Source organism: Macaca fascicularis, chromosome 2, assembly GCF_037993035.2.
Source record: "Macaca fascicularis isolate 582-1 chromosome 2, T2T-MFA8v1.1".
Lineage (NCBI taxonomy): Eukaryota > Metazoa > Chordata > Mammalia > Primates > Cercopithecidae > Macaca > Macaca fascicularis.
Genome location: NC_088376.1, coordinates 151,561,745 through 151,588,942, shown reverse-complemented (window position 1 = coordinate 151,588,942; position 27,198 = coordinate 151,561,745). Strand labels below are relative to the sequence as shown.

Genomic DNA, 27,198 nt, shown 5'->3' with positions numbered 1-27,198 from the left:
AGTGGCAGTGAAGCTGGTGTAACAAAGGCAATGCCTCCCGTATGTAAATAACAGCTTAAAAAACATATGAGATGTAGCTAAAGCTTTATCCAGAGGTAAATTTATAGCCTTAAATGCATTTACTAGAAAACGGAACTACAGAAATAAGCCAGCTACAGAAATAAGCCAGCTCAAGTCAAGGAGATAGAAAAGTGAGTTTTAACCCCAAAGAAACTTGGTGTATGAAAATTGCAAAGATTAAAAAAAAAAATCAACAAATGGAAAATATTTTGGCTGAGGAAACGTAGGCTCCAAGGGGTAAAACAAATTGCTGCAGATCTCCACGCCCGTGCAGAGGCTGGGCTTCCCTCCACAGGCTGTCTGTTCCCCCGCCCCAAGTGTGAGTGCCAGGTTGGGCCCCTGAGCCTTGGCAGCTCAACAAATAGAACCATGGAGACTTTAGGGCCACCTTCTGGTTGCAACTGGGAAGGGACGGCCGGGGAAACGTCTTGCTTCTGCAAGTACTAAACATTCCTAGTGTTTTATTTTATTATTTTATTGTTATTTTTGTAGAGCCAGGGTCTTGCTCTTTTGCTCAGGCTGGTCTCAAACTCCTGGGCTCAAGCGATCCTCCTGCCTCGGCCTCCCAAAGTGCTGGGATTACAGGCGTGAGCCATGGCACCCTGCCCATATCCAGTGTTTTAAGTAGACTCAGATCAGTAAGAAATGCCAATGGTCTCGTGTGTTGTTTATTTTTTATTCACACTTTCCCTAAAATCGTCCTCTGTTGGATTCGAGATGTATTTCACGGAATCGCTTCTGATTTAAGGCGCCCGAGGCGGCCGCGGAAGGATGAAGCGGTCCCCGACGCCTGGCGCGGAGGCGCGGAACCCAGGGGCGGTCCCAGCAGGCGGCGCCCTCCCCGCCTCTTCCCGCGCCGCGGCCGGCACTTTGCAAAACTCCTTGCCTGCCCGCGGCGGCCGCAGCTCCGCGCCCTGCCGCCCCGGCTCGTCCGCGGGGCAGCGGGCGGCGGAGCGCGGCGGCGCGGGGAGCAGGAGGCGCGGGGGCCCCGGGGGCGGCGCCGGCGGAGGCGGGAGCCGAGGCGGGGCCGCGGCAGCCCCGCGCCGCGCCGAGCCGCCGTCCCCGCCGCGCAGCCATGGCCGCGCCGCCGCCGCCCCGCCGCCCGCTCGCCTGAGGCGCGGCCGGCCTCCGGGCGGGGGGCCATGGCCAGCGCCGCCGAGCCCCCCGGCCAGGCGGCCGAGTACCTGCAGGAGCTGACCCGGATCGTCGCCGCGCAGCAGGAGCTGCTGGCGCGCCGGCGGCGGCGCATCGAGGAGCTGGAGCGCCAAGTGGCGCGGCTGAGCCGGGAGAACGCCGGCCTGCTGGAGCGACACCGGCGACACCTGGCTGCGTGCGCCCGCCGCCCCGACCCGGGCCCCAGTCCCGGCCCCGGCCCGCAGCCGCTCGGCGCCATCCCAGAGCTCGGCGGTCGCCGAGACAAGTAAGCGGGGCCCGGGGCGGCGGGTGTGCCGGGGGCGTGGGAACTTCTTGGGGCCCGCGGCTTCCCTCGGGGCTTGGCTGGCAGGCGGGCGGGTGCGGGGGGCGTGTGGCCGGTCCGGGAGCGCCCACGCCCGTCGCCAGACCCCTAGGGGCTCCCTGGGATTCTCTGGCGGGGTCGCCTCCCAGACCCGGAGCTCGATCTCGGGTGGGGACTGCGCTCCCTGGAAAGGGGCTCCAGGGAGCTGCCCAGCGCTCCCGCCGGCCTGGCTCTGCGATGCAGCGCGGACTCAGAGTCGGCGACCCCCGGAACTCGGCTGCACCGGGCGGAGGTCTGTCCGGGGAGCGGATCTAGGTCTCGCAGCAGCAGGGCCAGAACTCCCGACCCGGAAATCCCGAGACCGGTAGGGAGGGGTCGCGGGCCGCGCGAATCCCGCCCTGGAGCGAGCCTGGGTCGCTTGCGGGTCGCGGTGTCCCTGGAATGGACTCTGCGCTGTGTCCAGTCCGGGACGCGCAGAGCCCTCCTCTCTGGACGCCTCCGTCTTTTACTTCAAGGCTGGGGTTAATTCCCGACCGCCTCGCCCAGGGATTACCCGGGGCCATTTCGGACCCAGGATTAAGTGAGGGATGGGGAGAGGTACAGGGCGGGGCTGTCCAGCAGGCCTGGACCCCAGCGTCCCTGTCGGCTCGCAGCCCGCCGGCCGGGTTCCCGTTTGCCTCCCATGGGTGTGGGTGTCGAAACCCGGAGCAGCCTCACCCTGTGGACCTGTGGGCGCCCATCTGGGGCAGGACAAAGGGGCTGGTAGGCTTCGGTGCCGCTGGGGCGGGGTTTCTGCTGCTTTGTGCCCTCTGCCTGCCCCTCTGCTTCTCTGTCTTCGGGATCACCCGGGGCACACTATGAGTTGGCCTGGGGAAGACTAGAAATCACTGTGTGGTTGGGGGAGTGGCCGTGGTCAGGGCTTCAGGACAGTCTTCCTGCTGGGCGGCCCTTCCAGGGTGGAAATGGGGGAGGAGTTAGCCGTGGTCCCAGAATGGGGGGTGGTTCCTGATTCCCAGGAGTCCCAATACTGTCATGGAGACCCGAGTTTCCCACCCCAGGGGGGCTGCAGTGACTGTGGCCATGGGACAGGCCCTGCTTACTGCCCTGCCTGGAGGGTGTGCTGGCTCTGGGCGGTGCCAATGGGGCTGGGGGGCTCTTTGGAGGAGCATTGTGAGGATGGGGTCGGGCTGTGGGTGATCGCATGGCTCTGTGTGTGTGTCAGACTCTTGCTCTCCGTGAATGAGGAGGGAGGAGCAGGGTGTGTGTATAGCTCCTAACTGGTGTCACTGGGAGGAAGCAGAGACCCCACCCACTGCCTGTCTGGGCCCCACTCCTGGCCCTCCGGAGTCTCTAAGACTCCCTTCACTCTTCAGTCCTGCCACAGCAGCTGTGGGTCTCCTGGAGCTGGTCTCAGAGGGGCCCGGGCCCTTTCCCCCACACCAGGAGAAAAGAGAAGCTGGGGTTGCCCAAGGAAAGTCCTCAGCAGCTTGGGGAGGTGGCACCAGGGTAGGTCCCGAGTCCCTGCTTTCATGGGAAACAGTGACACGTTGGTTGGCACATGCCTCACACCACCACCCTGGGGAATGGCTTCCTTTTTCCCCTCAGCGTCACCCCTGGTGACCACGCAGGGGACAGGAGGATGCTGAGAGGCAGCACATCTGTCCTGTCCTGGGGCATCTGGGTTGCATCCAGGCAGCCCCTGGCCGGGGGAAGCCAGGATGGGAAGGCTGGGATTTCGTTTCAGAAGCCCCTGGCTCTGTGTCCACCTGGCTTCCCCTTAGTGGAGACACAGCCCTGGTCTATGAGAGAGAGCATCGCCTTTAGGGAAAGCAGGGTAGCAGTACAGTTCTCAATCCACGGTCTAGGTCGAGCATGGCTTTCAAACTTGAACGTGTACACCAGGAGCCTGGGAATCTTGCTACAATGCAGATGCTGAGCCAGTGGGTCTGGGGCGGGCCGGAGTCTGCATCTCTAGCTAGCTCCTAGGACACCCACTGCTGCTGGGCCTGGGCCCCAGGGTGAGCAGCAAAGCTGTGGGCAGTCCTGGTGTGAGCAGGAGCTGTGGGTAGGTTCTCTTCAAGATGGAGCAGCTGGGTCCATTTTTGTACATCTGATTCACTCCCTAGTCTTTTGGGAAGGAGAGTGCTGGGGTCTCCTCCTCTCACAGGAGACTCACAGGGACGGGTGCATCATGCAGCCTGCTCACATGCGTAGGGTTCTGGGCCCCCCGGGACTGCTCTGCAAACCATGGGTTGGACGTGTCCTACTGCCCATCTGTAGAGCAAGGTGATTTATGCCTAAGGAACATGGGATAACCAATCCCCTTGAGGACTTTTATTAAGCACCTGCTGTATGCAGACTCATTATCAATGTGCTTGGAAACATAAGAGGAAGAATGGAGAGGAGAGGAAGAGAATAAGCAACTCTGTGTGGAGAGACCAACATGAGTGGACAAACTAGGGTCCCAGGCCCAGCCCTGCACTTCCCATCTGGTGACCATGGGACAAGTCACACTACCCCTCCTAGCCTCGGGTTTTCTGAAATGCAGGCAAAGCAGGAATGATCATAGCTGCCTCCCATACTTTTTTGAGGATTAAGCAAAGATGGGCATGGAGGAAACTGGTATACTGTAAGTGCTTAATGCAGGTCAGATTCTTTCATCGTCCACCTGTTTCTCATTTCTTTGGGGCCAGCTGAGTACAGGCAGGGGGTGAGAACTTTGGAGCCGGGTGCAGGAGGCATGGAGAGGGGAATGGGTTACCGTGAAGAGGGCTGCCCAGAGGCTAGGTGGGGGTTGAGCATGGGTTTCCCAAGGCGACAGGGCCATGCAAGGCCACAGCATCAGGATTGACTTCCTGCTGGGGACTGAGGTCCCCTTTTCCCCTGCCTGCACACAGAGGCCCTGTGAGGGAGGGTCTGGCGAGCATGCCAGGCTAAGCCAGGCCTGGCTGACCTCCTACTCAGCCTCCAGATTCTCTGGCCTGAGTCAGGAGCCCCCAGCCCGCCGCACAGACAGAAGGTGCAGTGACTCGGGGGGGGATGGATAGATGCAATTGAGAGACCACTGAGCAGCCTAGTCCTGGGACAACAGTTAGCCTGGCACTGCCTCACCCATGTAGTCCGTGGGCAGGTTGACTTTGTGTGCCGGAAGCGTCCAAGTCCAGAAACCTTTAAACTCTTTCTCAGAGAGTGCTCTTTCATGCCTTGACGCTCCCTGAAAAATACCATCGTGAATTTCTCAGCTCTGGGAAAAACAGGATGATAACAGGAAAAAATACAGTGATGGGATGCCTGTGGTTACTTTGATTATTTGGCTATGCTTTTTCCCTGACATCAGAATTCATATCCAAAGTCTGGTTGGCTACATGCTAGTGATCTGTTTCTGGAATTGCTGTCTGCTCACTAGAGGTTCAGACGCATAATAGGCACTCAGTAAAGATTTGTTGAGTGGATGAAGCCAGAGGGATCGATTAAGGCCATTGCATTTTCCTTTAGAAAGTCAGTTGAACTTCAGCAGGCACAAGTGGATTGACAACCACCCAGACCCAAATCCCAGGGAGCCGGGATGGGGCCGACGGCTGCATCCACCAGGGGCTTCCTGTGTGCCTGCCCTGCTTGCGGTCTGTGCCTTGGTCAGGTCATCTCCTTGTCTCATCACTCCTGTGAGGCAGGTGCAGCTGCTGCTCCCATTTTACAGATGTGGAATCTGAGGCTCAGAAATCATGGCCTTGCCCAAGCTCTCCCATCTGGCTAGGGGGTGGAGCCAGGTCTGGCTCGGCCTCCCTGTCCAGCCCCCTGCCCCCCGCCCCCTGCCAAGATGGAGTCTTGCTCTGTCATTCAGAGCTGGAGTGCAATGGTGTGATCTCAGCTCACTGAAACCTCTGCCTCCCAGGTTCAAGCAATTCTCCTGCCTCAGCCTCCTGAGTAGCTGGGATTACAGGCGCCACCACGCCCAGCTAATTTTTGTATTTTTGGTAGAGATGGGGTTTCACCATGTTGGTCAGGCTGCTCTCAAACTCCTGACATCAGGTGATCCACCCGCCTTGGCCTCCCAAAGTGCTGAGATTATAGGCGTGAGCCACCTTGCCCAACCTCCCCCCAGCTCTTATCCACCCACCACCTGCCCTTCATGCTGTCAAATGGCCAGACCATCTCCCAGGATCTTGGTGACTCCTGGCCTCTTGAGCTGGAGAAAGCCCAGATGGGAGGTTTCCGCCCTGCCGTGTGCAATCTTGTCACCAAGGCAGGGCTCCTGGTGTCATGTGGGGTGGCAGTGCAGAGGGGGCAAGGATTTAATGAGATGATCCCTTCCAGCCTTTGATCTTTCAGAGTTCCTTGGCAGAAGGAAACATCGCCTAAGGAGGCTGGGGGTGGGGGTGGGGAAGCCCAGTGGAGCGGCCTGCCTCACTTTCTGCTCCCCTCCAGCCCTTAAGTGCTGTCATATCACTGGGAGAGGACGTTTTTCTGACGCTCTGAGTTGGTGACTCACTCTGGGGGAGGTTTTCAGTGGCATTCAGGCTCTGTTGATTTACCAAACTAGTATTCTTCCCGGGTTCGTGGTGACATTAACCGTACGGCGGCACGTCAGTTCAGAGGCAAGCTCGGCGTGGCCACTGATGAGGGGGCAGCAAGCAGAGACTGGATTGTCCTAATGGGCAGCAGACTGATGACACAGGAAGCCGCCCTCAGGAGGGTCCTGCCGGGAGCCCCGATAAGTGTGTTGTTCTTCAAAGTAGCCGGGAAGCAATGCTGGGCCAGGGGCTGGGGGTCTGAGGGCACTTAGGTGGGATTTCCTGTCCCCCCTTAGCAAAGAGGAGGGGGCTGTGGAGAGACCGAGTGAGGCGAGAGGGCTCTTTTCTGATCTCTGAGTTGGCAGAAAGGGTGGCAGGGCGGAGGGAGATACTGTATCATATTTTGGTTCAGTAATGTTCTTGTTCTCCCTGCCAAGATAAAGCCTGTGTCCAGTGCTGGGGAGGATGTCCCCAAGTCAGGAACGAGCTGCAGTGTGCTCTGGGAGACTTGTCCTGATGGGACAAAATGTGTTCAACTCCAAGGGAGTGGGGAGAGCAATTCTCATTTTCCAGCAGATGGTAGAGTCCACAGAAAGACGAAGGAGTGTGTCTCCAAAGCTCTCCCAGCTGTCTGACAAACTGGGCAAATTATTATTTTACAACCTGGAAAATAAACCATGAGATGTTTCTTTATCCAGCTCGAGCTGAGGAAGACAGCGAGTGGCACTGTGTGTGAAATAAAGTTGGGATCTACTTGTTTCTGACATTTGGTTTTCGCCTCCCCTTTCTGGATTCAGGCTCGCTGCACCTGCAGAGATCAGGAGGCTTGGCCGTGCTAGGAGGAGTGAGAGGGGTCGGTCACGTTGGAGGGGCCCGGAGTCAGGCATTTGGGGACATCAACATTTTTTGCCAGCTGGGTGGCTATTTCTCAGCTGTTTTGTCTATGACATTGTTTTGACAGCTGATCCGGTCTTTTGTGTCTTATTTTCTGTGTGGTTTTTTTTTTTTTTTTTTTTTTTTTTTTTAAGGAGCAGCGCTTTGCCTAACTTGGGAAGTGCACCATTCTAAGCTTGTCAGGGTGTCAGCCGTATAATTGCCACAGAGCAGCAGAAAAAACAACACAGGCCAGCCAGGCGTTCTGCAAGAACTGGAATAGGGGAGAAGGAGTTGACCTAATTGGAATGGAGCAGAGGCTGTCGTGGGGCCAGGAGGCAGTCCGAGTTCAGGGGCCTCCAGTGTTCTGCCCCCGCCTAGGGCAGACCCGGGCCAGGCTGCAACCAAGTGATTCGAACGGAAGCTCTGAGGCAACAAGGCCTTGAGAGTTTGAATGCTGCCCTCCGAGGGGTGGATATTCCAACAGGATGCACCGGGCCAGTTATGGCAAACATTGGGTGCTTCTGTTTTCATCGGGAAACAGCTGCTGCCTTGAGGTTGCCAACGCCTCTCTCCAGCCCATCGGCCTTGGCCTTGCTCTGGGGACCCCGCAGGCCCCCATAGGTGGCTCCTGAGCAGTTAGCCCTGTCCCTGCAGCAGGCTGGTAGGATCCTAGCCCTGCCTCAGCCACTTCCCTGCTGCTTGGACTTTCCAGGTAACAGCCCCAGCCTCTCTGAGTTGCTGTCTCTCCCCATGAAAATGGAGAAGGCCTCTTCCATGCAGAGAGAGCAGATACGGGAGTTGCCTGTGACCCGGCATTAGGTGGTGGCTCCAGGGGGAAGAATAGCCAGGGCATCAGTAATGGTTTTGAGGAGGCCGGGTGCAGTGACTCACGCCTGTAATCCCAGCACTTTGGGAGGCCAAGGTGGGCAGATCACGAGGTCAGGAGATCAAGACCATCCTGGCTAACACGGTGAAACCCCGTCTCTACTAAAAATATAAAAAATTAGCCGGGCGTGGCGGCGGGCGCCTGTAGTCCCAGCTACTCGGGAGGCTGAGGCAGGAGAATGGCGTGAACCCGGGAGGCGGAGCTTGCAGTGAGCTGAGATCCGGCCACTGCACTCCAGCCTGGGTGACAGAGCGAGACTCCGTCTCAAAAAAAAAAAAAAAAAAGAATGCTTTTGAGGATTGTTTTCCCTCAGTGTTTTATTACAAAAATATTCAAACATACAGAAAAGTTGCAAGAGCCATATGGGGCAGAACACTGTCCCCCTGGGTTCTGCAATGAAGGTTTTGGAATATTTACTATGTTCCATGCCCCTCCGTCCTTGGAGGTGTCTGGAACCTTGTGGATGGGGAGCTCACATTGGTGGGGCACCTGCTGTGGCCCAGGAGCCAGGCCCTGCACTGGCTGCACCTGACCGCCACCTCTTCTACTTACACCCGTTCCTGGGCTGCTTGTCCTCGGTTAGGGCAGCTCCCCAACTGCCTCCACTTGGAAACATCATGCAAATGGGAGATGGAGACCTGTATATGGAAGATTACAGAGAGATCAGGTCAGGGAGGAAGGGCGGGGGCCAAGTGGTGTGCAGCCCCAGAGCAGGAAGCCAGTGACCACCCACGGGTGTCAACAGAGGCTTCCTGGAGGAGGTACCTTTGAGCTGAGACTTAAAGAGCAGGAGAGAGGAGGAGGATGGTGTCAAGGCAGGGGAAGCAGCATGTGTGTCTGTGCCTGGGGTGTGTGAGGGGCTGGGCGGTGCTGTTGTTGGTTGTAACAGGTCGGTGCAACTGGACCAGGTGAGATCAGCCTAGGGCACTTGCCTTTCTTAGAACCTAGATATCAGTTTTTGGGGGCTGGTGGACAAGACTGGCCCACTGGCCCTTGCCCTCCAAGCTGGGCCTAGCTTGAATCCTGATTTTGAAGTGTTCGGCTTTCCCTCTTGGATGAGGCAAGATCCACAAAGGAATGGATCAGAGCCTGTCGTTCTGCACCTGAACTTAGAATGTGTTGATTGTAATGAGGCCACAGCAATAACTGAGCCTGTTCTAGGTGCTGCATGCTGGGCACGTTCTTCTCTGTGTCTCTGTTGATGCTCTAACCCTGTGACAAGTGTGAACTGTCCTCATCCCATTTTGCATATATGAAACCTGAGGCTCAAAGAAGTTAAGCGGTTTGCCCACAGTCACCCAGTGGCAGTGGTGGGATTCACACCCAGGTCTGTCTGCCTCCAGGGCCGGTGCAGTTCACCACCATGCCGGGCTGCTTCAGAACTGTTCACTGCATGGTGTAGATGTTTTGGAAACATTGGGGGCCATTTCCAAATGTGGCATGGTCCCTTCCCCAGATTTTTGGCTTCAGAAGCCAGAATGAACGTAGCTTTGTCACCCACCTGGAGACAGCCCAAGTTCCTTCTCTGCAAAGCAGCTGACAGTGGTTGCACCCAGCTGGCAGGGCTGCTATGGGCAGTGGGTGCCAGTGTGCTCGGGGAGAGTCCTCTAAGCTGTGCAGCACTCAGCAGCCAGTGCTGGGTGTTCCTCTCTTGAGTTGGTCTGACTTCCCCACTCCCCTTAGATGAACACTTGCTGAGCTCCCAGAAAGCTGCTGTTCACATCTTCATTCATGCAGGACACACTTGGGACATGTGGTCGCAGGGGAGGGTTGGGATGGGGGCCTCCTCTCTTGGCTTTGCCCCAGCTTTTGCTGGAAGTGCCTGTGGTGGTTTAGATGTCCTTTGCTCTGCATACTACTTGCGTGAAGAGCATCACACCTGCGGAGAACCAAGGGGCCTGGGCCCGCCCCCTCCATGGGAACCGCAGGAGCACGACTTGCTAAGGGCAGAAGACAGGGCCTGCTCAGAGGGTGTCCTGAGACCAGCAGGGCAGGAGGGTCCTTGCATGTGTCTGGTAGTGCTGGGGACCCTTCCAGGGACAGGCATGTGTGTGGATGAGATTCACGGATGGGCTGCAGAGCCCATGAACAGCCCGAGGCTGAACAGGACCTGGTGGGGTAGCCTGAAAAACCCAGAGACAGGACTCGAGGGAGGGTCCCGGCTTTGAGGTCTGCCTGTACTTTCTCCCCGTCGGCATGTGAAATGCACCTCTCTGAGCCTCAGTTTTTTCATCTCTGCTATGGGGACAGTGACAACTGGATCTCCCTCTTAGGGTTGCCCTGAGTGGGGAGTATGCCTGGCGGCATGGTTGAGGTGCAGGGAGCGGACCAGTGTGCATAGGGCAGAGTGAGGGGGACAGTGTGAGAGAGGAGCGTGGAGGCAAACAGGGCAGGGGTGAGGGGTGAGGCAGAGCCAGCAGGGCCATGTGGGCCCACTGGGGACTTTGGCTTTGATCTGAGGGAGACAGAAGTCCCTGGAGGGTTTTGAGCAGAGGAGGAAGTGATGGGACTTAGGTCTGGGCAGGATCTCTGGCCCCTGGGGCAGGCATGGGTACCAGGGTGAGGGAGGCTTCAGGAGACGCTGCAGAGCTGGGTACTGGGAGCCTGGGCAGAGGCTGCTAGGGTGGGCAGGAACACGTGGGCTGGGGATGAAGGCACACAGCCCCACCCTGTCTTTCCCCCCAACAATCACCAGTCCAGATGCGAAGGAGAGAGAGGAGTGGAACCAGAGAGGAGTGGCTCCAGATGGGAGGGGCCGTGCCCATCTTGGCTGCCTGCAGCAGTGCTTGGAATGTGGAGTACTTGAAATGGGGAGTTCTTGAAACAGGAAGCGAGGGGGCCGGTGCCACCCCTGTACTCTGCCTCTGGCTCCCCACACCTGGGCCACCCCCTTCTTTCACCTTGAGGGAGGAGCAGCCCAAGCAGGGACGCTCACTTTCCTTGGGCTGGCTAGGGCTTCTAGACAGCTTGGGTGAGGCTCCCTGTGGAGTATTTGGGCAGCACGGTGGCCAGGAGGCAAGATACAGACTCTGGGGCCAGGCCAGCAGCCTGAATCCCAGCTCCCTCCACCACACACCCCCTGTCTTCTCTGTCTTCTCTGGCCCAAGGCTGAGCCTCTCTGTGCTTCAGCTTCCTCACCTGTAAAATGGGGTTATAAAACCTCCCTGCTGGAGGAGTGGCAAGGATTACATCCTTGATGTATGTAAATGTGCACAGAGCCACTTGTATCACTATTGTTCCTTCTTTCTCTGTTGAGAAGGAAAGTTATTTTAGAAAGTCATGGAATTTGGAATTAGGTGACTTGGGTTTCAGCACATGTCTCTTATCTATCCACTTCTCTGCATAGTTAATGCTGCTGATTTTGAATCCAACCCTTTGTACGATGTGTTATCTCAATCCCTTTAACGCTGCAGCCTCTTGACTGTTTTAAAGTTGTGGAGTCTTAATTTTATTAAATTGAACTGAGGCCTCCCCACAAAAAAGGAGGAGCCTGGAAAGTTCCATCTGCCTCCCACAACCTACAACATGCTCACATCTCTGCCTTTAGTTTCTGCGAGGCTTTACTTTCACCCAGTTCAGCAGTTCCCAGACTTCGAGATGTGTAAAAATCCGCCACCTAAAAGGGGTGTGCGGGGTGACTCTGACCATCCGCTTTGACCCTCACCCATAGGTTGGCCTGCTTGCCCTCCCTGGCACCTACTGTGAGTGTCTCTGGGCTAAGGACTCAACAGATGCCCCAGTGCTGGGGCTTCACCACCACCAGCTTTCCCTTTCACCAGATGATCCTGCAGGGCTGTGATGGACCACATCAAATAATGGGAACAAAGGTATCTTGAAAGTGTAACATTGTACGAATGAATGCCCCTCACCTAGGGATGGAATGTGAGGGGTTTCTGCCACCCCTCCATTGTTGATGAGCTGTAATAGTAACCTTGATGACTGGCTATTTATTGTAAGCACTTGCCACAATTCTGTGAAGTGGGGAGCATTATTATCTCCGTTGTGTTTATGGGGGAACTGAGGCAAAACAAAGCAAGGGTGGTTGGGAAGGTTGTGGTGTGAGCAAGAATCAGCCAAGCCTATCCCTATCAGAGCTGTCATCTAGACATTTTTAGGGAACTGTTAGTTTCAGTCCGTTTTGTTCAGAGAACATACTTTGTGTGATTTGAGTCCTTTTAAATTTGTTGAGACCCATTTTAGGGTCTGAGATGCAGTCTGTCCTGGAGAATGTTCCATGTACATTTGAGAAGAATGTTTTCTGCTGTTGGGTGGACTGTTTTGTACATGTTTGATAGGCCTAGTTGGTTTGTAGTCTTGTTTGTGTCTTATATTTCCTTGTTGGTCTGCCTACCTGCTCTGTTTATTATTGAAAGTGAGGTATTGATGTCTCCAATTATTACTCTTATTTGTTAATTCCTATTTTGATTTAATTATATCTTTTTTTTCAGAAAGAGTCTTGCTCTGTCATCCAGGTTGGAGTGCAATGGTGCAATCAGAGCTCACTGTAACCTCAAACTCCTGGGCTCAAGCAATCTCCCCATCAGCCTCATGAGTAGCTGGGACAACAGGTGTGCACCACCATGCCTAGCTGATATTTAACATTTTGTAGAGATGGGGTCTCGCTTTGTTGCCCAGGCTGGTCTTGAACTCCTCCCAAAGTTCTGGAATTACAGGCATGAGCTACTGTACCCAGCCTCCAATTATTCTTTAATTGTCTCTTTTTTCCTTCATTTCTGTCAGTTTAAACACTTCATGTATTTTGGGGTTCTGTTGTTGAGTGCACATATGGTTATTATTGTTGTGTCTTTTTTTTTTTTTTTTTGAGACGGAGTCTCGCTCTGTCGCCCAGGCTGGAGTACAGTGGCGTCATCTCGGCTCACTGCAAGCTCCGCCTCCTGGGTTCACGCCATTCCCCTGCCTCAGCCTCCCGAGTAGCTGGGACTACAGGCGCCCACCACCACGTCTGGCTAATTTTTTGTATTTTTAGTAGAGATGGAGTTTCACCGTGTTATCCAGGATGGTCTTGATCTCCTGACCTTGTGATCCGCCCGCCTCAGCCTTCCAAAGTGCTGGGATTACAGGCATGAGCCACCACACCCAGCGTATTGTTGTGTCTTCTTAATGGATTGTCCCTTTTATCATTATGAAATGTCCTTCTCAGTCCCTAGTAACAATGTATATCTTAAAGTTTATTTTATCTGATTTTAGTTACAGCTACTTTAACTCATTTTGGTTACCATTTGTATATCTTTTTCCATCCTTTCATTTTTCAACCTATTTGTGTTTTTGAATCTAAAGTGAATCTCTGGTAGACAGAATGTAATTATATTATGTTTTTTGTTATCCATTCTACCAGTCTTTGTCTTTTGATTTAAGTGTTTAATCTACATTTAATATAATTATTGATAAGGCAAGATTTACATAAACAATTTTGTCGTTTATTTTCTGCATCTTATATAGTTTTTCTTCCTGTATTCCTCCATTATTACCTTCTTTTGTAACTATTTTTCTAGTGTAATATTTTAATTCCCTTGTTTATTTTAGTATATAGAGGACCTTTTAGAGCACGATAACACTTGTTCTAGGGGCAGAACATCCCACATGAATTTATCCTCACCCAGAGAGAATAAAGACAGGGGCAGGATCTAGACAGGGAATGTTGACAGTGAAGCCCAGAAAGTGGCAGGCCCCAGAGAAGAAAGCTGGCAAACACAGGTGCGGACTCATCACAAACTGGGTAGGCACCAAGGAACCAGCCCAGAAGCTTCCTGAGGACAAGGAGAGTGAATTATTTGTCTCTGCTATTTCTTTAAGGGGTCCTGCCTCAGAGTAGGTTTTAATGAATATATGTTGAATGAATGAATCAGCAAGTCAATTAATCCATCATTCAGTCACCGTAAAGGTTATTTGTTGGCCTGTAACAAATTAATTAAACATTTAGTTTTAAAACAACCACCATTTTATTATATCTCTTTTTGCAGATCAGAGGTTGGGCAGTGCTTGGCTGGGTGGTTCTTCTGTTCCCTATGTTTTTAATGGAATACTCAGTGGTATTCAGCTGCATGATGGGCTGATCTGGGGGGTCCAAAACAACTTCACTCACACATCTGGCACCTTGTGGAGGTGTCTGGGAGGTGGGCTTAGCTGGGACTGCCACCAGAGTATCCACATGTGGCTTCTCCAGCCTGGTGGCCTAGGGGCCCCCAGAACCAGTGTTCTAAAACACCTGTGTGGGAGATGTGAGGGTTCTTGTGATTGGACCTCTGGAGTCCCAGGTGTACTTCTGCCACATCTTATTGGTCATGTGGATCACAAGGCCAGTCCAAATTCAAAGGCAGAGGAATTGGCCTCTACCCTCCCTGGGAGAAGGAGGGACAAATTGCAGAGGTCCTTAATCTCCCACATTTGGTTTGCTCAGACTGGGCTCTGTCACTTCTCCTTGCCAAGGCTGCAGAAGTTTCAGAGTGGCCTGCCCGTAGGCGGGCCTCGCTCCCCTTTCTCTGCCTGGAATGTGGCCACTGTCCTGCCCCTGCTGAGCTGGCCTGTCTGTGGAGGATCACTTTTAGGGGTGGCTGTGTCTGCGGCATTCTCATCCTCCAGTGCAGCTCATCAGGAGGTCAGCACCCCACCCCCGACAACCTGGCTTGGGCACTGAGGATGCTTCCTGGGCAGGGACCTGACCTGTGCCCTGGGTGGGGGACGGGAGTAGGCTGGGCTTCCCAGCCTAGTCACTCAGGGAATGCTTGCCCGTTCTTGTCTGCGTCCCCCTCACTCCAAGCTGTATTTTTAACTCCTGCCATATGGAGAAGCAGCCAAAACATCCAAAGAGGGAAAGGGGATCTGGAGAAAATCATCACTGCAGTGCGATTTGGATGGCTGCAGTCACTGAGAGCACTGCCTTCTCAGTCCCACCTTCTCCCTGGGCACTAAGGACACCCAAGCAACCTTGCTCCTGCCTGGCTGTCGTCCTGCCCTGAGGGCAGGAGTGTTGGCCTGAGTTCCTCTCTTGCTGACGAGGGTGCCCTAAGCCGGTGGCCAAGTGCCTGCTGGTTGCCTAACCCCAACTCCCTGCACTGCAGCTCGCTCCGGATGCCTGCCGTTTTCACACCTCGTCGTGCTGTTCCCGCTGCCTGGAATACCCAGCCCACATCTCTGTTCTTGCCTTTTGAAACCCCGCATGTCCCCTGAGGACTGACTCTGATCTCAGAATCTTTCATGGTGCTGACACGTGTTAGAATAAATGTCTTCTCTTTATGTTGATTATATTTATTCCTGTAGCCCTGGTCCCTCTGCAGACTTCCTGTCTTGTTACCACTGGGGGCCTGGAGGCTTGCATCTTCCCACTCTGGGGCAGGTGGCAGCCACACCCCTTGCTCATCTTCGGAAGCCCTCCCACAAAACTGCCCAAATTTAAAATGACATATTTTGAATGAATCGATGATTGTTACATGGACAAGGGTCTCCAGATTGGAATGCACACACCCCTAGGGGCAAAGGACTCGATTATTTGAGGTGCAGGGAAAACATGTACAATTAAGATTGTGTCTGCAGGCCGGGTGCGGCAGCTCACACCTGTAATCCCAGCACTTTGGGAGGCCAAGGCGGGCAGATCGTGAGGTGAGGAGATCAAGACCATCCTGGCTAACACAGTGAAACCCCGTCTCCACTAAAAAATACAAAAAAATTAGCTGGGCGTGGTGATGGGCGCCTGTAGTCCCAGCTACTCGGGAGGCTGAGGCAGGAGAATGGCGTGAACCCGGGAGGCGGAGCTTGCAGTGAGCTGAGATCGCACCACTGCACTCCAGCCTGGGCGATAGAGTGAGACTCTGTCTCAAAAATAAAAAAAAGATTGTATATTTGCACTTATTATTTAATTTACTCCTTAAACATCTTTTTGGTGGGCCCTTTTATGGGTATTTGTGACATCAGTGCAGTCTCATCTGCTCATGACTTATAAAGACACAGGTTCATGGTGGGAATCTTGCTCAATGCTTCTGACAGGGGAGCCTCATCAGAAAGTCTAGTGTCAGTGGCCTGGACCACAGCTGAGTTTTCACTACTCTCTCCTGGAGACAGCAGCTTTCCTGGCATAAGGGTCTGTTCTATGAGATGGGCTGGAGTAAGTATGTATTAAGTGCCTACTGTGTGCTAGCTGGTTCTTTTTTATCTGTACAACCCCATTCTGAAGATGAGAAAACTGAGGCTCAAAGAAGTGAAGCCCTTGCCTGCGGTTGTACAGCTGGTAAGTGGCAAGGGCCAGACATGGGCCTGGTCTGTGGGACTCCCAAACCAGTGCTTTTGGCTTCCTGCTCTGTGTCTGGTGGCCCTGTTGCCCTCCTCTGGCTGAGCTCCTGGGCTCTGCTCAGGGCTGTGCATTGGCAGTGACAGGACCTGGCCTCTGTGTTTCTGTGGTTTCTGCAAAGGGTGGTCCTGCTAGTAGTGGTGTGATGCTTGTCCCTCATGGACAGGACTCACCAAGCCCCTTCTTTTTCGTCCCCACAAATGTGAAGACTCCAGGCTGAGAGAGGATGTAGGTGGATCTGGAGGAGAGCTGGCTGAAGGGGGTACAGCCCTCTTGTTTAAGTAATTTGCTGACTCTGGCCCCAGAAGGGCACAGGGCTGGGGGGGACTTGTTTAATCTCTGTTTTTCCAGATTTTCATTCATCAGATGCCAAAAATCCAGTCCTCTTTGACTGAAGGCAACCAGAGGGATGGAAAACGCGGCTTTTATTTCATCAGAATGTCAGCCTTTCTTCTTTGTGTGGATTGTTTTTATTGTAAAATGTAGTTTCTTTTATCTCCACTGAACTGGTACCAGGTCTGTCCTTAGCCATTCAGGCTGCCATAACAAATGCCATAAACTGTGTGGCTTACAAACAATAGACACTTATTTCTCACAGTTCTGGAGGCTGGGGAGTCCAAGGTCAAGGTGCCAGCAGGTTCAGTGTCTTTCAAGGGCCCTACTTTCCAGTTTATAGATGGTGCCTTCTCGCTGTCCTCACATGGTTGGAGAGGCAAGGAGCTTTCTGGGCCTCTTTTATAAAGCACTTATCCCAATCAGGAGGGCCCTGCCCTCATGACCTCATCACCTTCCAGAGGCCCTGCCTCCCAACACCATCACCTTGGAGATGAGGATTTCAACACATGAACTTGGTGGGGAGGACACAGACATTCAGAGCATAGCAAGGTCCAATAGAGTAAGCGGTCATGGAGCCTCTTGTGTGCAGACGTGTGCAGGGGTTAGGGGTGCAGCCAGGGGTCAGGGGTGCATCCAGGGCCCAGGGCATTCCTGCCGTCCACTTCACAGCCTGGTGGGGGAACAGATACACCCCTAGAGCACCCCCTGTTTGGGTGGCTGAGATAAGAGCTTGCTGAAGGACCGCCTGGGCTGGAGGAGGCAGTGAGGGTTGTTAGGAAGGACAGTGAGCCCGTAATTGTCCTGGCCTCCACTTTTGTGCTCTCCTTCAGAGACCCTGGGGATTCAGCATGTGGGGTCTCCCTGTGCCTACCTTGGAGAGGGTTGGCTTTTGGTTTCTTCTTAAGGTGACGGCTTCAGCAGTTTTCTGTATTTCTCCCTGAATAGTTCTCCTTTGCTTGATTTTACTGAACAAAAAAAAAAAAAAAAAAAAACCTGCTTCCTCCCCATCGTGGGAGCTGCTGGCTGCTGCTCTGTGCACGCTGTGTGGGCTTCCCTGAGCCTCCTGGTTTAATGAGAAAGTCCCTGCCCAGGGTCTGGGCCTCAGGGGCCTGTGGGCTTCCCGCCGCCCGGCCGCACTGCAGGCTGAACTTGACCAGTAAGAGGCTGGCGTTTGGGCTAGTTAGACCTGTGCTCCTTGGGCATTTTCCATACTTTCGAGACTCCAGGGAAAGCTGTGTCTCAGGCTGCTTGATGCCACATGGAGTCCAAGGGCTATGGCATTGAGATTGAACACTGTCATCTCTCCTGCCACAATATGCCAAGTGCAGTTTGATTAAGACAAAATTGTGGAGGTGGTGGGTGCATGCAGTCTGGGTTTGGATACTGGCTCCATTCTGAGCTGTGGGGGAGTGTTTCCTCATCCTGAAAATGGGTGCAAGAACAGTGCCTCCCTCAGACAAGGCCTAGCCAGTGCTGGGGTGTGGGAGTACTCGCTCCATAGTGGACCTCTGTCATGATCATTTCAGGTGTAGGGAAAGTAACAGCAGGAGTCTCAGAGGTGAGAGGGAGCCCTGTGCTAGATAGGCATGGGATGTGTGGCTGAGATTGCTGCTTCCAGTTACCTGATTTCCTTTTTTTTTTTTTGCAATAAGGTGTCTTTTTTTTTTTTTAAATGCCCATACAGCAGAATAAAGGCTGCCCTTCTCAGCCTCTCTAGTGGTTACATGTGGCTATGTGACTCTGTGGTAGCCAGTAGGAGGTAAGCAATAGTATGCTGTGCCACTTCCAGAAAGTACCTTGAGAAAGGAGTGTTGTGTCCTTTGACCCTTGCTCTGTGTCTTGTTGGCTGGAATGAGGATGTGATGGCTGGGGCTTAGGCAGCCACTTTGGATTGTGAGGACAGTGGCTGCACCAGAGGGATGAGGGGGCTGTGAGTCTGCAGAAGCCTGTAACCTGGTAACCTGGAGGAACTGTCCCACACAACCTGGACTGCCCACTGCCAGACTCCTGCATGAGAGAAGAAACCATGGGTTTCAGTCTGCGTGTATTTGTTTTTGGTCTCTCTTTGTTGATCCTGACCCTAATGTTATCTCCAGAGTGATTTTTCGGCTGTGCTTCATCTCTGGGAGCCTGAGGCCTCAGAGTGTGAGGGAGTGGGGGTAGAGGTGGGTCCCCCTGGAGCCCAAGTGTTGGGATGGTGAATTGAGCCACTTAGCAGATGAGGGCTGGGTGCTTCACGCAGTGCTGGTGCACAGGCAGAGGCTCTGCCGAGGACTGGGCCCTGATCCTAGGGGATGGTGGGTGTCTCATCACAGTTAGGGCAGCATCTAGCTGTGGCGGGGCCGGCAGCGATCTCGCAGGGGAAGAGCCTATGGGCCAGTGAGGCTGCCCTGCATGGGCTGAGGAGGAGGCAAGACTTGATTCACTTGGACAGGTTGGGGGGACACATGGCCAGACCTTCTGGACCCGGGTCACTTCTCAGGGGCTGGAAATGGTGCTCCTCTGCTTTCCAGGGGAAGTAGGGGTATCAGGGCTGCAGCTCCCACCTTCTTATCCTTCTGTGCTCAGCCATGCTGCTGAGAGAGAAAGAGAGACACAGAGACACACAGACAGAGATACAGAGAGACAGAGGGAGACACAGAGAGACACAAACAGAGAGAGAGGGAGAGACACAGTGATAGAGAGAGAGAGAGAGAGACAGAGTGAGGGACAGAGATAGGGATAGACAAACAGAAAGAAAGAGAGAAGAGGGGAGAGAGAACCAGAGAGACAGAGTGAGAGGGAAGTAGACTGGGTGACAGTCCCCCCAGAGAGGCAGAGACTGTATGTGTTTGTCAGAAGACCCTCCTGCCCTCTCCTCCTTCCTCCTCCTGCTTGTTGAGTTAGTGATTGATTCATTCACCCATTCATTTGCTTCTCAAGCTTGCAAGGCCCGCCCTCAGTGCCAGCCTTCCTGCAGAGTGATGCTAGAGCCCAGAGATGCTAAGCCAGTTCCCCAGGGGTGCCACGTGGTGAGAGGGAGCTGGAGGGAGGGAGGGAAGGAGGTTTGGTGAGGGGAGGAGGGGGTGCCGGGCACCTGTCAGAAAATGCTACATTTTGAAGATGATATCCCATGCAGGTTGACTTTGAGACAGATGAGAATTAGTATAGGAACCCAGGCGAACACAAGACTGAGACCCAGGAGAGCAGGCAGGGGGGCATGTTTTTACCATGTGTGCCGCACTGCCTCTGGTCTCCTTAGAGTCCTTGGCCTCCCGTGGGTATCACGGCAGCCAGATGCTTTCCATGGGCAGGGCAGGGCCTGGTGAATCTGCCTGGACTGGAAAACCAGTTTGAGTTTGGAGAGAAGTTGTGACAGACAGTGTGGCAGGAGGGAGACACAAAGCCTGAACTGGAGGCTGGGAGAACACAGGAGGCTGCACTTGGCGGAGCAGCCACTCCAGGGAAAAGGACTTTCCAGCCAGGCTGGCTGGGGTCAGTGGCCTGGCCGGCGCCACCCGGCTCAAAAGCCCAGGCCAGGAGCTTTAGGGCTATTTATATCCACTCCAGCAAATCTTTTGATCTTGATGATTCTGTGCAAAGCCTGTGTGGTGCTGGCTTGTGCACATTGGACTCCCAGGCAGACAGGCGCAGGGACAAGGATGCAAATCCAGAGACTGACTGGGCCAGGAGACTTTCTTGTCCACGACTTCAGCTCAGGGAACTGCGGCTCAGAGGGGCTGAGAGCTTGGCCGAGGTCACCAGCAAGTGTGTGCCCAGCCCTGCGCTCCAGGCTCTACTCCAGCCTTAGGGCAAGGAGGAGGCTGGCAGGGACAGGGCACTGGGTGAGTACCTACTTAAAAAAAAAAAGTGAGGCCCCAAGTGATCTGTCCACCTTGGCCTCCCAAAGTGCTGGGAACATTCACATTGTTGTACAACTGGGTTCACCACCCAGCTCCAGAACTCTTCATCCTCCCACACCGAAACTCTGCCCCCGTTAAACATTTACTCCCACTCCCCTCCCCCAGCCCCCTTCTGTGTCTGTGAACTGTACTGCTCTAGGGACTCCACACAAGGAGAATCCTGCATTATTTGGCCTTTTGTGAGTGGCTTATTCACTCAGCACAATGTCCTCAGAGTTCACCCATGTTCCAGCATGGATCAGAATTTCCTTCCTTTTTTTTTTTTTTTTTTTTTTTTTTGAGACGGAGTCTCGCTCTGTCGCCCAGGCTGGAGTGCAGTGGCGCTATCTCGGCTCACTGCAAGCTCCGCCTCCCGGGTTTACGCCATTCTCCTGCCTCAGCCTCCCGAGTAGCTGGGACTACAGGCGCCCGCCACCTCGCCCGGCTAATTTTTTTGTATTTTTAGTAGAGACGGGGTTTCATTGTGTTAGCCAGGATGGTCTCGATCTCCTGACCTCGTGATCCACCCGTCTCGGCCTCCCAAAGTGCTGGGATTACAGGCTTGAGCCACCGCGCCCGGCCAAATTTCCTTCCTTTTTAAGGCCGAGTGGCCTTCCATTGTGTGGACAGACTACATTTGTTTATCCGGTCATCTGTTGCTGCACGGTTGGGTGTTTCTGCCTTTTGGCCATTGTGAATGAAGCCATGCGCACTGGGTGTGCCAATACTTCTTCAGGACCCTGCTTTCAGTTCTTTTGGGGGAACATACCTGGAAATGGGGTTGCTGGGTGCTGGGGTGTTGTGGCAGGTCCTTCTAGCTCTATGAACTCCGTCCCCGCATAACCCCCAAGGCAGGTGTTACTATCTGCATTTTACAGAGCAGGAAACTGGGGCAGTGGAATGGTGGGTAAAGACAGGAATGGTTTCAGGATAGCCACAGGCCCCTCCAGTGTGTTGGGCTCTTACCCCAAGAGGGACGGGTTTGCTCCCTCACCTCCTCTTTTGAAAACATTTTTCATTATGTATTTATTTATTTATTTTTGAGGAAAGGTCTTCATCCTGCTGAGGATGAAGACATGAAAGTTTTGAGTGCACAGAGCCTGGTGCATAGTATGTGGTTAGTTGTTATGGCTTGTGTTGTCCTCTCAGGACTGACCCCGGTCACCTGAGGAAGTGTGGCTCAGGTCCAGGGGCTCGTGACTCTTGAACGTCCAGCACACCAGGGAGCTGGCCTGCTCCAGGCCTGGCTTTACAGCCACAGGAAGAGGTGCTTATTCCTGTTGCCTGAGTTTACAGCAGTGAGTGCAAAAATGGCTTCACGCTTTTACAGGAGCTGCTGATTTTCCCAAGATGTCAAGTGTACTGATTTATGAAAGTTGCCTAAGAAAAAACTGGGCAGATATTTTACAAATCCATAAAATCCCAGAGCACGGCATTTTTACACTGGCTTCTGACTCACCTGCTAGGGATGCAGCCACCCAGGGTCATGCCTAACAAGGCTTGTAGCATTGAGTGCCATAAATTATGGAAGGAACTGAACTGTGTGAATTGCATGGGTGAATTTCACGGGTATGTTGTCAAGGGGAGATTTATTGGGAATTTTGGGGTGAGGCTTCAAGTCTGTAAGCTCTTGGGGACCATGCATCCCTGGCTCTGCCCCTGGAGCTCAGGGGACAGATGCATGATCACCAGCTCCTTGCAGCACATGTGATGACAGGGGTGGGGGATGGGGGAGATGGGAGATCGGGCAGACGGCAGAGGACATGATTCTGGAGATTTGGGGCTTTGCTCGCTGTCTTGAGTTGAGTTCCCTGGGAACAGGCTCTAAGATGGGATTTGTGTGAAAGGGGATTTACTGGGAGCTTTCGGGCACAATACTCATGCGAGGGGCTGGGTGGGTAGAGGGGGCATTGGGGGGCATGGCATGGTCTCTGCAGAGGCCTCCTATAGCCAATGCCACCAGAGCTCTGGAGCTGGGAAGGCTCTGAGGGGATGTCTAATCAAGGCCAGGGCACTGCACTTTTTCCCTCCACATCGACTGGACATTGTGTGTGGCCCCTGGGGGAGGGAGGCATGACCTTAGCCAAGGACAGTCCCCAGGTAGTACTCAGCCGGGAGCCCTCAGCAGCCTGCACTCCTGGCAGGCGGGGACAGGGAACGGGGTCCTGGAGAGCGCCTGGGTGGCCTCCCTAGTGTCTGCTATAGCTAGTCAGGCTGATCTTTCTATATACAAATCAAGTGTCATGGCTTCTTCTCTGAAAAATCTGTCCCTCGCTCTCCTTTCCCTCTGAGTTGGCAAACTGGGTTCCTTGGGCCACACCCAGCTGACAGATCATCTATTTTACCAACTTGAATTAGTTGCCAGTATTTACAAATCCAGTGATTTTACATGAAACCTGAGACTTCCAGCTTGCCTTGAAAACAAAGCAAGCCCTGCCCACCTCTGGAGGACCCCTCTGTGGGAGGACCCCAGCTTTCTTCCCTCAGGGTCCTGCCGAGCCTCGGGGGGCTTTGAGACTAGGCCTCCCGTGGACCGCAGATAGGTTTGAAATCTTCGTTCCTCACTGCCTTACGCACGCAGCCCATACTTGGGTGTTCTGACTGCCCGGCTCTGTGCTGTGGCCTGGGCCCTGTCCAGCCTCCACTCTGGTGGTAGACCTGGCCACAAAGAGATGGGCAGGGCAGCTTAGTGTGGATTGGACCATTGGGTAGAGTGGATGCCAGACAGGGAGATCAAATAGGGCAGGGAGGCAGGGAGAGAGTGATGGGTGCAGCTTGAGGCCGTCGGTCAGGGAAAACCTTGGCCGTCCCCAGTCCCCACACCTCTCAACCCCTCATTTCCACCAGTCTCTGCTCTGGGGGCTGGGTGGCCTCTGCACCGCCCAGTACTGGGGACTGCTTACATGCACCATGTGCCTTGCTCATCTCAGAGGACTCCTTCCACCCTCCTCTTCCTTCGAACCTTGAAAGCTTTCAGCCTCCTTGGCTGGGCCTGTCTCCCAGGCCCCAGGGCAATGTGACTTTCTCCTTCCATGCCCCGTGCACCCTGCCAGGAGGACCGTGGGGCCGGCACCAAGGTCAGCTTCTGGGTCAATGGGGTCTCTGTGTCCTCATCCCTGCATAGTGCCTGGCACAGAGCTGGAGTCAGAAGAGGCAGTGGCAGGTCAGGCCTTGATCGTAGACTCAGGCACTGGTGAGGGCACTGCTTCTCAGGCAGCCTGGAATGCCAGGACTTTCACAGATCCTCTTAGGAATGTGGGCTTTGGCTGCCTTTGCCAGATGCACCTGTTTTGACCACAAATTGTCACTCAGTGAAAGATGAGAAAATCATGCCCCTACTGGACAGAAATAAGTGAGAGTATCATGAGGACAGAAGCCATTCAGGGATTAATGGGAGTGTTGCACATCAGCCCGTCATGTATTGATCTGCGTTTCTGCATCACTGCATAGGTACCCCTTATCTGGCTCCCTTCGAAATGTCAACCTGGGAATTAGGCAGCCCCGTATCTTTCTGGTTGGCTTCCAAGCAGCAGCAAATGTCAGGCCAGAGAACATCGTTAACTAGCATCATACAAATTAAGCCTCTGGGCTTGAGGGTTGCAACTTTCTTTCCCTCCCCCCTCTTCCCTTCCTCCTCCCCGCTTTCACCTCTCTTTTCTGTCTCCCCTACTCTCTTTTCTCTCCCTCCTCCCTCCTTCCCCTCCTCCTCCAGCCCCGCAAGGCATGTCCTCCAGGCATGGTGGGCCAAGGCTGCTTCCTGAGATCCAGCACCTGGTTTTGCCTCTGGCAGGCACAACTTTTGCTAGAATGATGTGATTCCTTGCAGAATCTCCCTGCCAGCACGACTGTTCTAATTAGTCATATTTTGAAAGCAGATCTGCTTAATTGCAAGCAGAACTAAATATTGGTATATAAATAAAGTCATTAATAACTGTATATGGTAGAAACGTCTCCTGCTGAGCGCCATAATAAGCAAGCCCCGTTGACCTTTTCTTGGCTGTCATTGGCTGCATGGCTTGCATCCCCTTGTGGCATCTATGGATGACCAGAGGTGGAAGCAGGTGGAGGTAAGCATTGGAGACTCCCACAGGAGGGCCAGAAGAAAGGAGGTGGGTGGGAGACCCCATGGACCCGAGGAGATGGTTGTGGAGCTGCCGGTTTTGAATGGCAGCAGAACAGCCTAGTGGGTCTTCTGCAATCATCAAGTTAATGAACACTTAGTGAAAACAGTTATGGCTTAAACACTCCATCCATCAGCCCACCTCGAAGGCCTCCCTGATTCGGAGGCTGGGCCTCTGGAAATGAGGACATGACCTGCAATGGCAGTGCCATCTCACCACCACTGTTTTGACGGGGCGCAGGGGAGAATATGGCACTGGGCTTAGTGCAGGCCAGCAGTCAATTACCCTGATGCCGCTCACAGGCTTGGTGACCTCGGGCTGTGCCTTGGTCTCCGCACCTAGAGAATACAGATGATAACATTTGTGCAGTGCATTGTGGGTTTGTTCATTCATTAGAACATCCATCAACTATTTACAGAGCACTTCCTCTTGTCCAGGTCCTGTTCCAGTGGAAACTCTCCTGTCGCAGGGCCTGCGTGGCGGAGGGTGGTGGAGGTGGAGCCGTGTGGCCCACATGGGCCGTGGGGGCGGTTGGGATTTTTTCTGGCTGCTGTGGGGAAGCATTGGGAAGATTTGAGCTTGGATGACAGGGTCCGGTTTATCGTGTTGAGAGACCTCTCTGGCACGGTGTGAGACAGACTATAGGGAAAGAAGGTAGGGGCTGTGCTGAGGCCCAGGGGAAAGATGGTGGGTCTTAGGCCAGGGAAGGGGGGGGATGGAGGTGGCAGAGCCCAGACTTGGGGGCCATTTGAGGCAACACCTGCCAGATTCCCAGGTGGAGTTGGTGACGCTGTGGAATCCTGGGGCTTCCTAGGTTCCTGGAGGGTGCTGGTGCCAGCCCCTGTGCGGTGGGGAGCGGGGCAAGTGAGTGCGATTCGCAGTGTGAGATGTTGCTTTTTCCCGACTGGTTGTGCTCCTCACTGGCTGCATTCCATTATCTTCTTTGGGTTCTAGATTTATTTTTATTGTTACTTATTTATTTAATTAATCTTTATTTTCAGGATCTCACTCTGTTGCTCAGGCTGGAGTGCAGTGGCACAATCATAGCTCACTGCAGCCTCGACTTCCTGGGCTCAGGTGATCCTCCCACCTCAGCCTCCTGAGTGTCTGGGACTACAGGCACATACCACCATATCTGGCTAATTTTTAAAAACAATTTTTGCAGAGATGGGATCTCACTATGTTGCCCAGGCTGGTCCTAGGCTCAAGTGATCCTCCCATCTTGGCCTTCCAAAGTGGTAGGATTACAAGTGTGAGCCATCACACCTGGCTCTGAGTTCTAGATTTTTTAAAAAGTTTTTTGTTGTTGTTGTTGTTTTTGTCGCTGTTTGTTTAATAGTCTTTATTTTTTAGAGCACTTTAGGTTTACAGAAAAATTAAGCAGTAAGTACAGCGAGATCCCATGCTCCCGCTGTCCCTGTTCCCTCCGTTATTATCTTGCATTAGTGTGGCGCATCTGCTGCAATGGATGAACCCACTTTGACACATCATTATTACCCATAGTTCATAGTTCACCACGTGCTTGTTCTGCCATTGTGGCATCACACAGAGCAGTGTTACTGCCCCCTCAAAAAATCCTCTGTGCTCTGCCTCTCCATCCCTTTCTCCCTCCAGGTCACCTTCTTTCACTTAGTCATATGCATTGAAGCTTCCTCCATGGCTTTTTAGGTTGATAGCGCATTTCTTTTTAGCACTGAATAATATTCCATTGTCTGGATGTAGCACAGATTATCCATTCACCTGCTGAGGGACATCTTGGTTGTGTCGAAGTTTTGACAGTCATGAATGAAGCTGCTATAAACACCCATGTGTAGGTTTTTGTGTGGACATACATTTTCAGCTCCCTTAAGTAAACAGTAAGGAGCGTGATTGCTGGGCCGTGTGGCAGGGGCGTATTTAGTTTTGTAAGAAGCTGCCAAACTGTCTTCCAAAGTGGCTGTGCCATTTTTAATTCCTGGGCTTCTAGATTTTGGACCCCTTTAAGGGGCTCTGGGTTCAGAGGATTTCACATTCTCTAGTGCCCCACCCCATTTCTCAGACCAGCTGCAGGGTGCGGAGCCCCACCCAAACCGGGCAGTCTCAAGTGAGCTCAAATGAAGATGTCCTGAGTCTCCCTGAGGCTTCCTGGACTGCACCAGGTGGGGGCAGGAAGCGCTGGGGCAGTGCAGTGAGCACCAGCCAGGGTTAGTCTGGTTGGGGGGTGATGCTGATGTGTTCGACTCAGCTAGGGGGAGGGAGCCTAGTGAGGTCACCAGATGCGGGACCCGCAGCGTGGGGCTCAGTGTGGGCCAAGAAACTGGGTGTCCTTGGGAACGTCCTGCCTAGCCAGAATGTTATGTCTTCTGGAGAATGTCTGTCTGTCTGTCTCATATGCATGCACTGGGGAAGCTTCTCAGGGGCAGCTTACATGTGAAAACATGCCCTTGAGAATGGCCACTTAGAAACGTTCGTCCTGAGGCCCCTGAGCTGTGGGGTGTGCCTCTGTGCCATCCTGACTCCCTTGTTGTCTTGGTTAGACTTAAGTGCTGCCGTCCCTGACCCTCACTGCGTGCCTGGCAGGGTGGTGAGCAGTTTACGCTCGCTGCTTCCCTTAATCCTCATGGCAGCACCAGAGGTAGGTTTTATCTTTTCTTTTTTACAAAAGGGAAAACCAGGCACAGAGAGGTTAAGGAGTTTGCCTGTGAACACACAGTGGGTTGGCTGGGATCTGGGGCAGAGCTCCAGGCCTGTTTTTGGGTTAGGGAGCAGGGGAAGATAGGGGCTGCTGGC

General features: G+C 53.7%; 1 protein-coding gene across 5 annotated transcripts in view; it reads left to right on the top strand.

The window, feature by feature from the left end:
* The first annotated feature begins 924 nt into the window (after window positions 1-924).
* IQSEC1 (IQ motif and Sec7 domain ArfGEF 1) overlaps window positions 925-27,198 on the top strand; it is a 388,374-nt gene continuing 362,100 nt past the window's right edge. For 2 of the 5 annotated variants that reach the window (XM_074033017.1, XM_074033018.1), the window contains exon 1: window positions 1,111-1,480. In XM_074033017.1, coding sequence (XP_073889118.1) covers window positions 1,203-1,480 — 278 coding nt within the window. In that variant the 5' untranslated portion in view covers window positions 1,111-1,202. Of the gene's footprint in view, window positions 1,481-27,198 lie in introns of all 5 variants that reach the window. The other 3 variants (XM_045384714.3, XM_045384713.3, XM_015446296.3) reach the window with 2 other exon arrangements.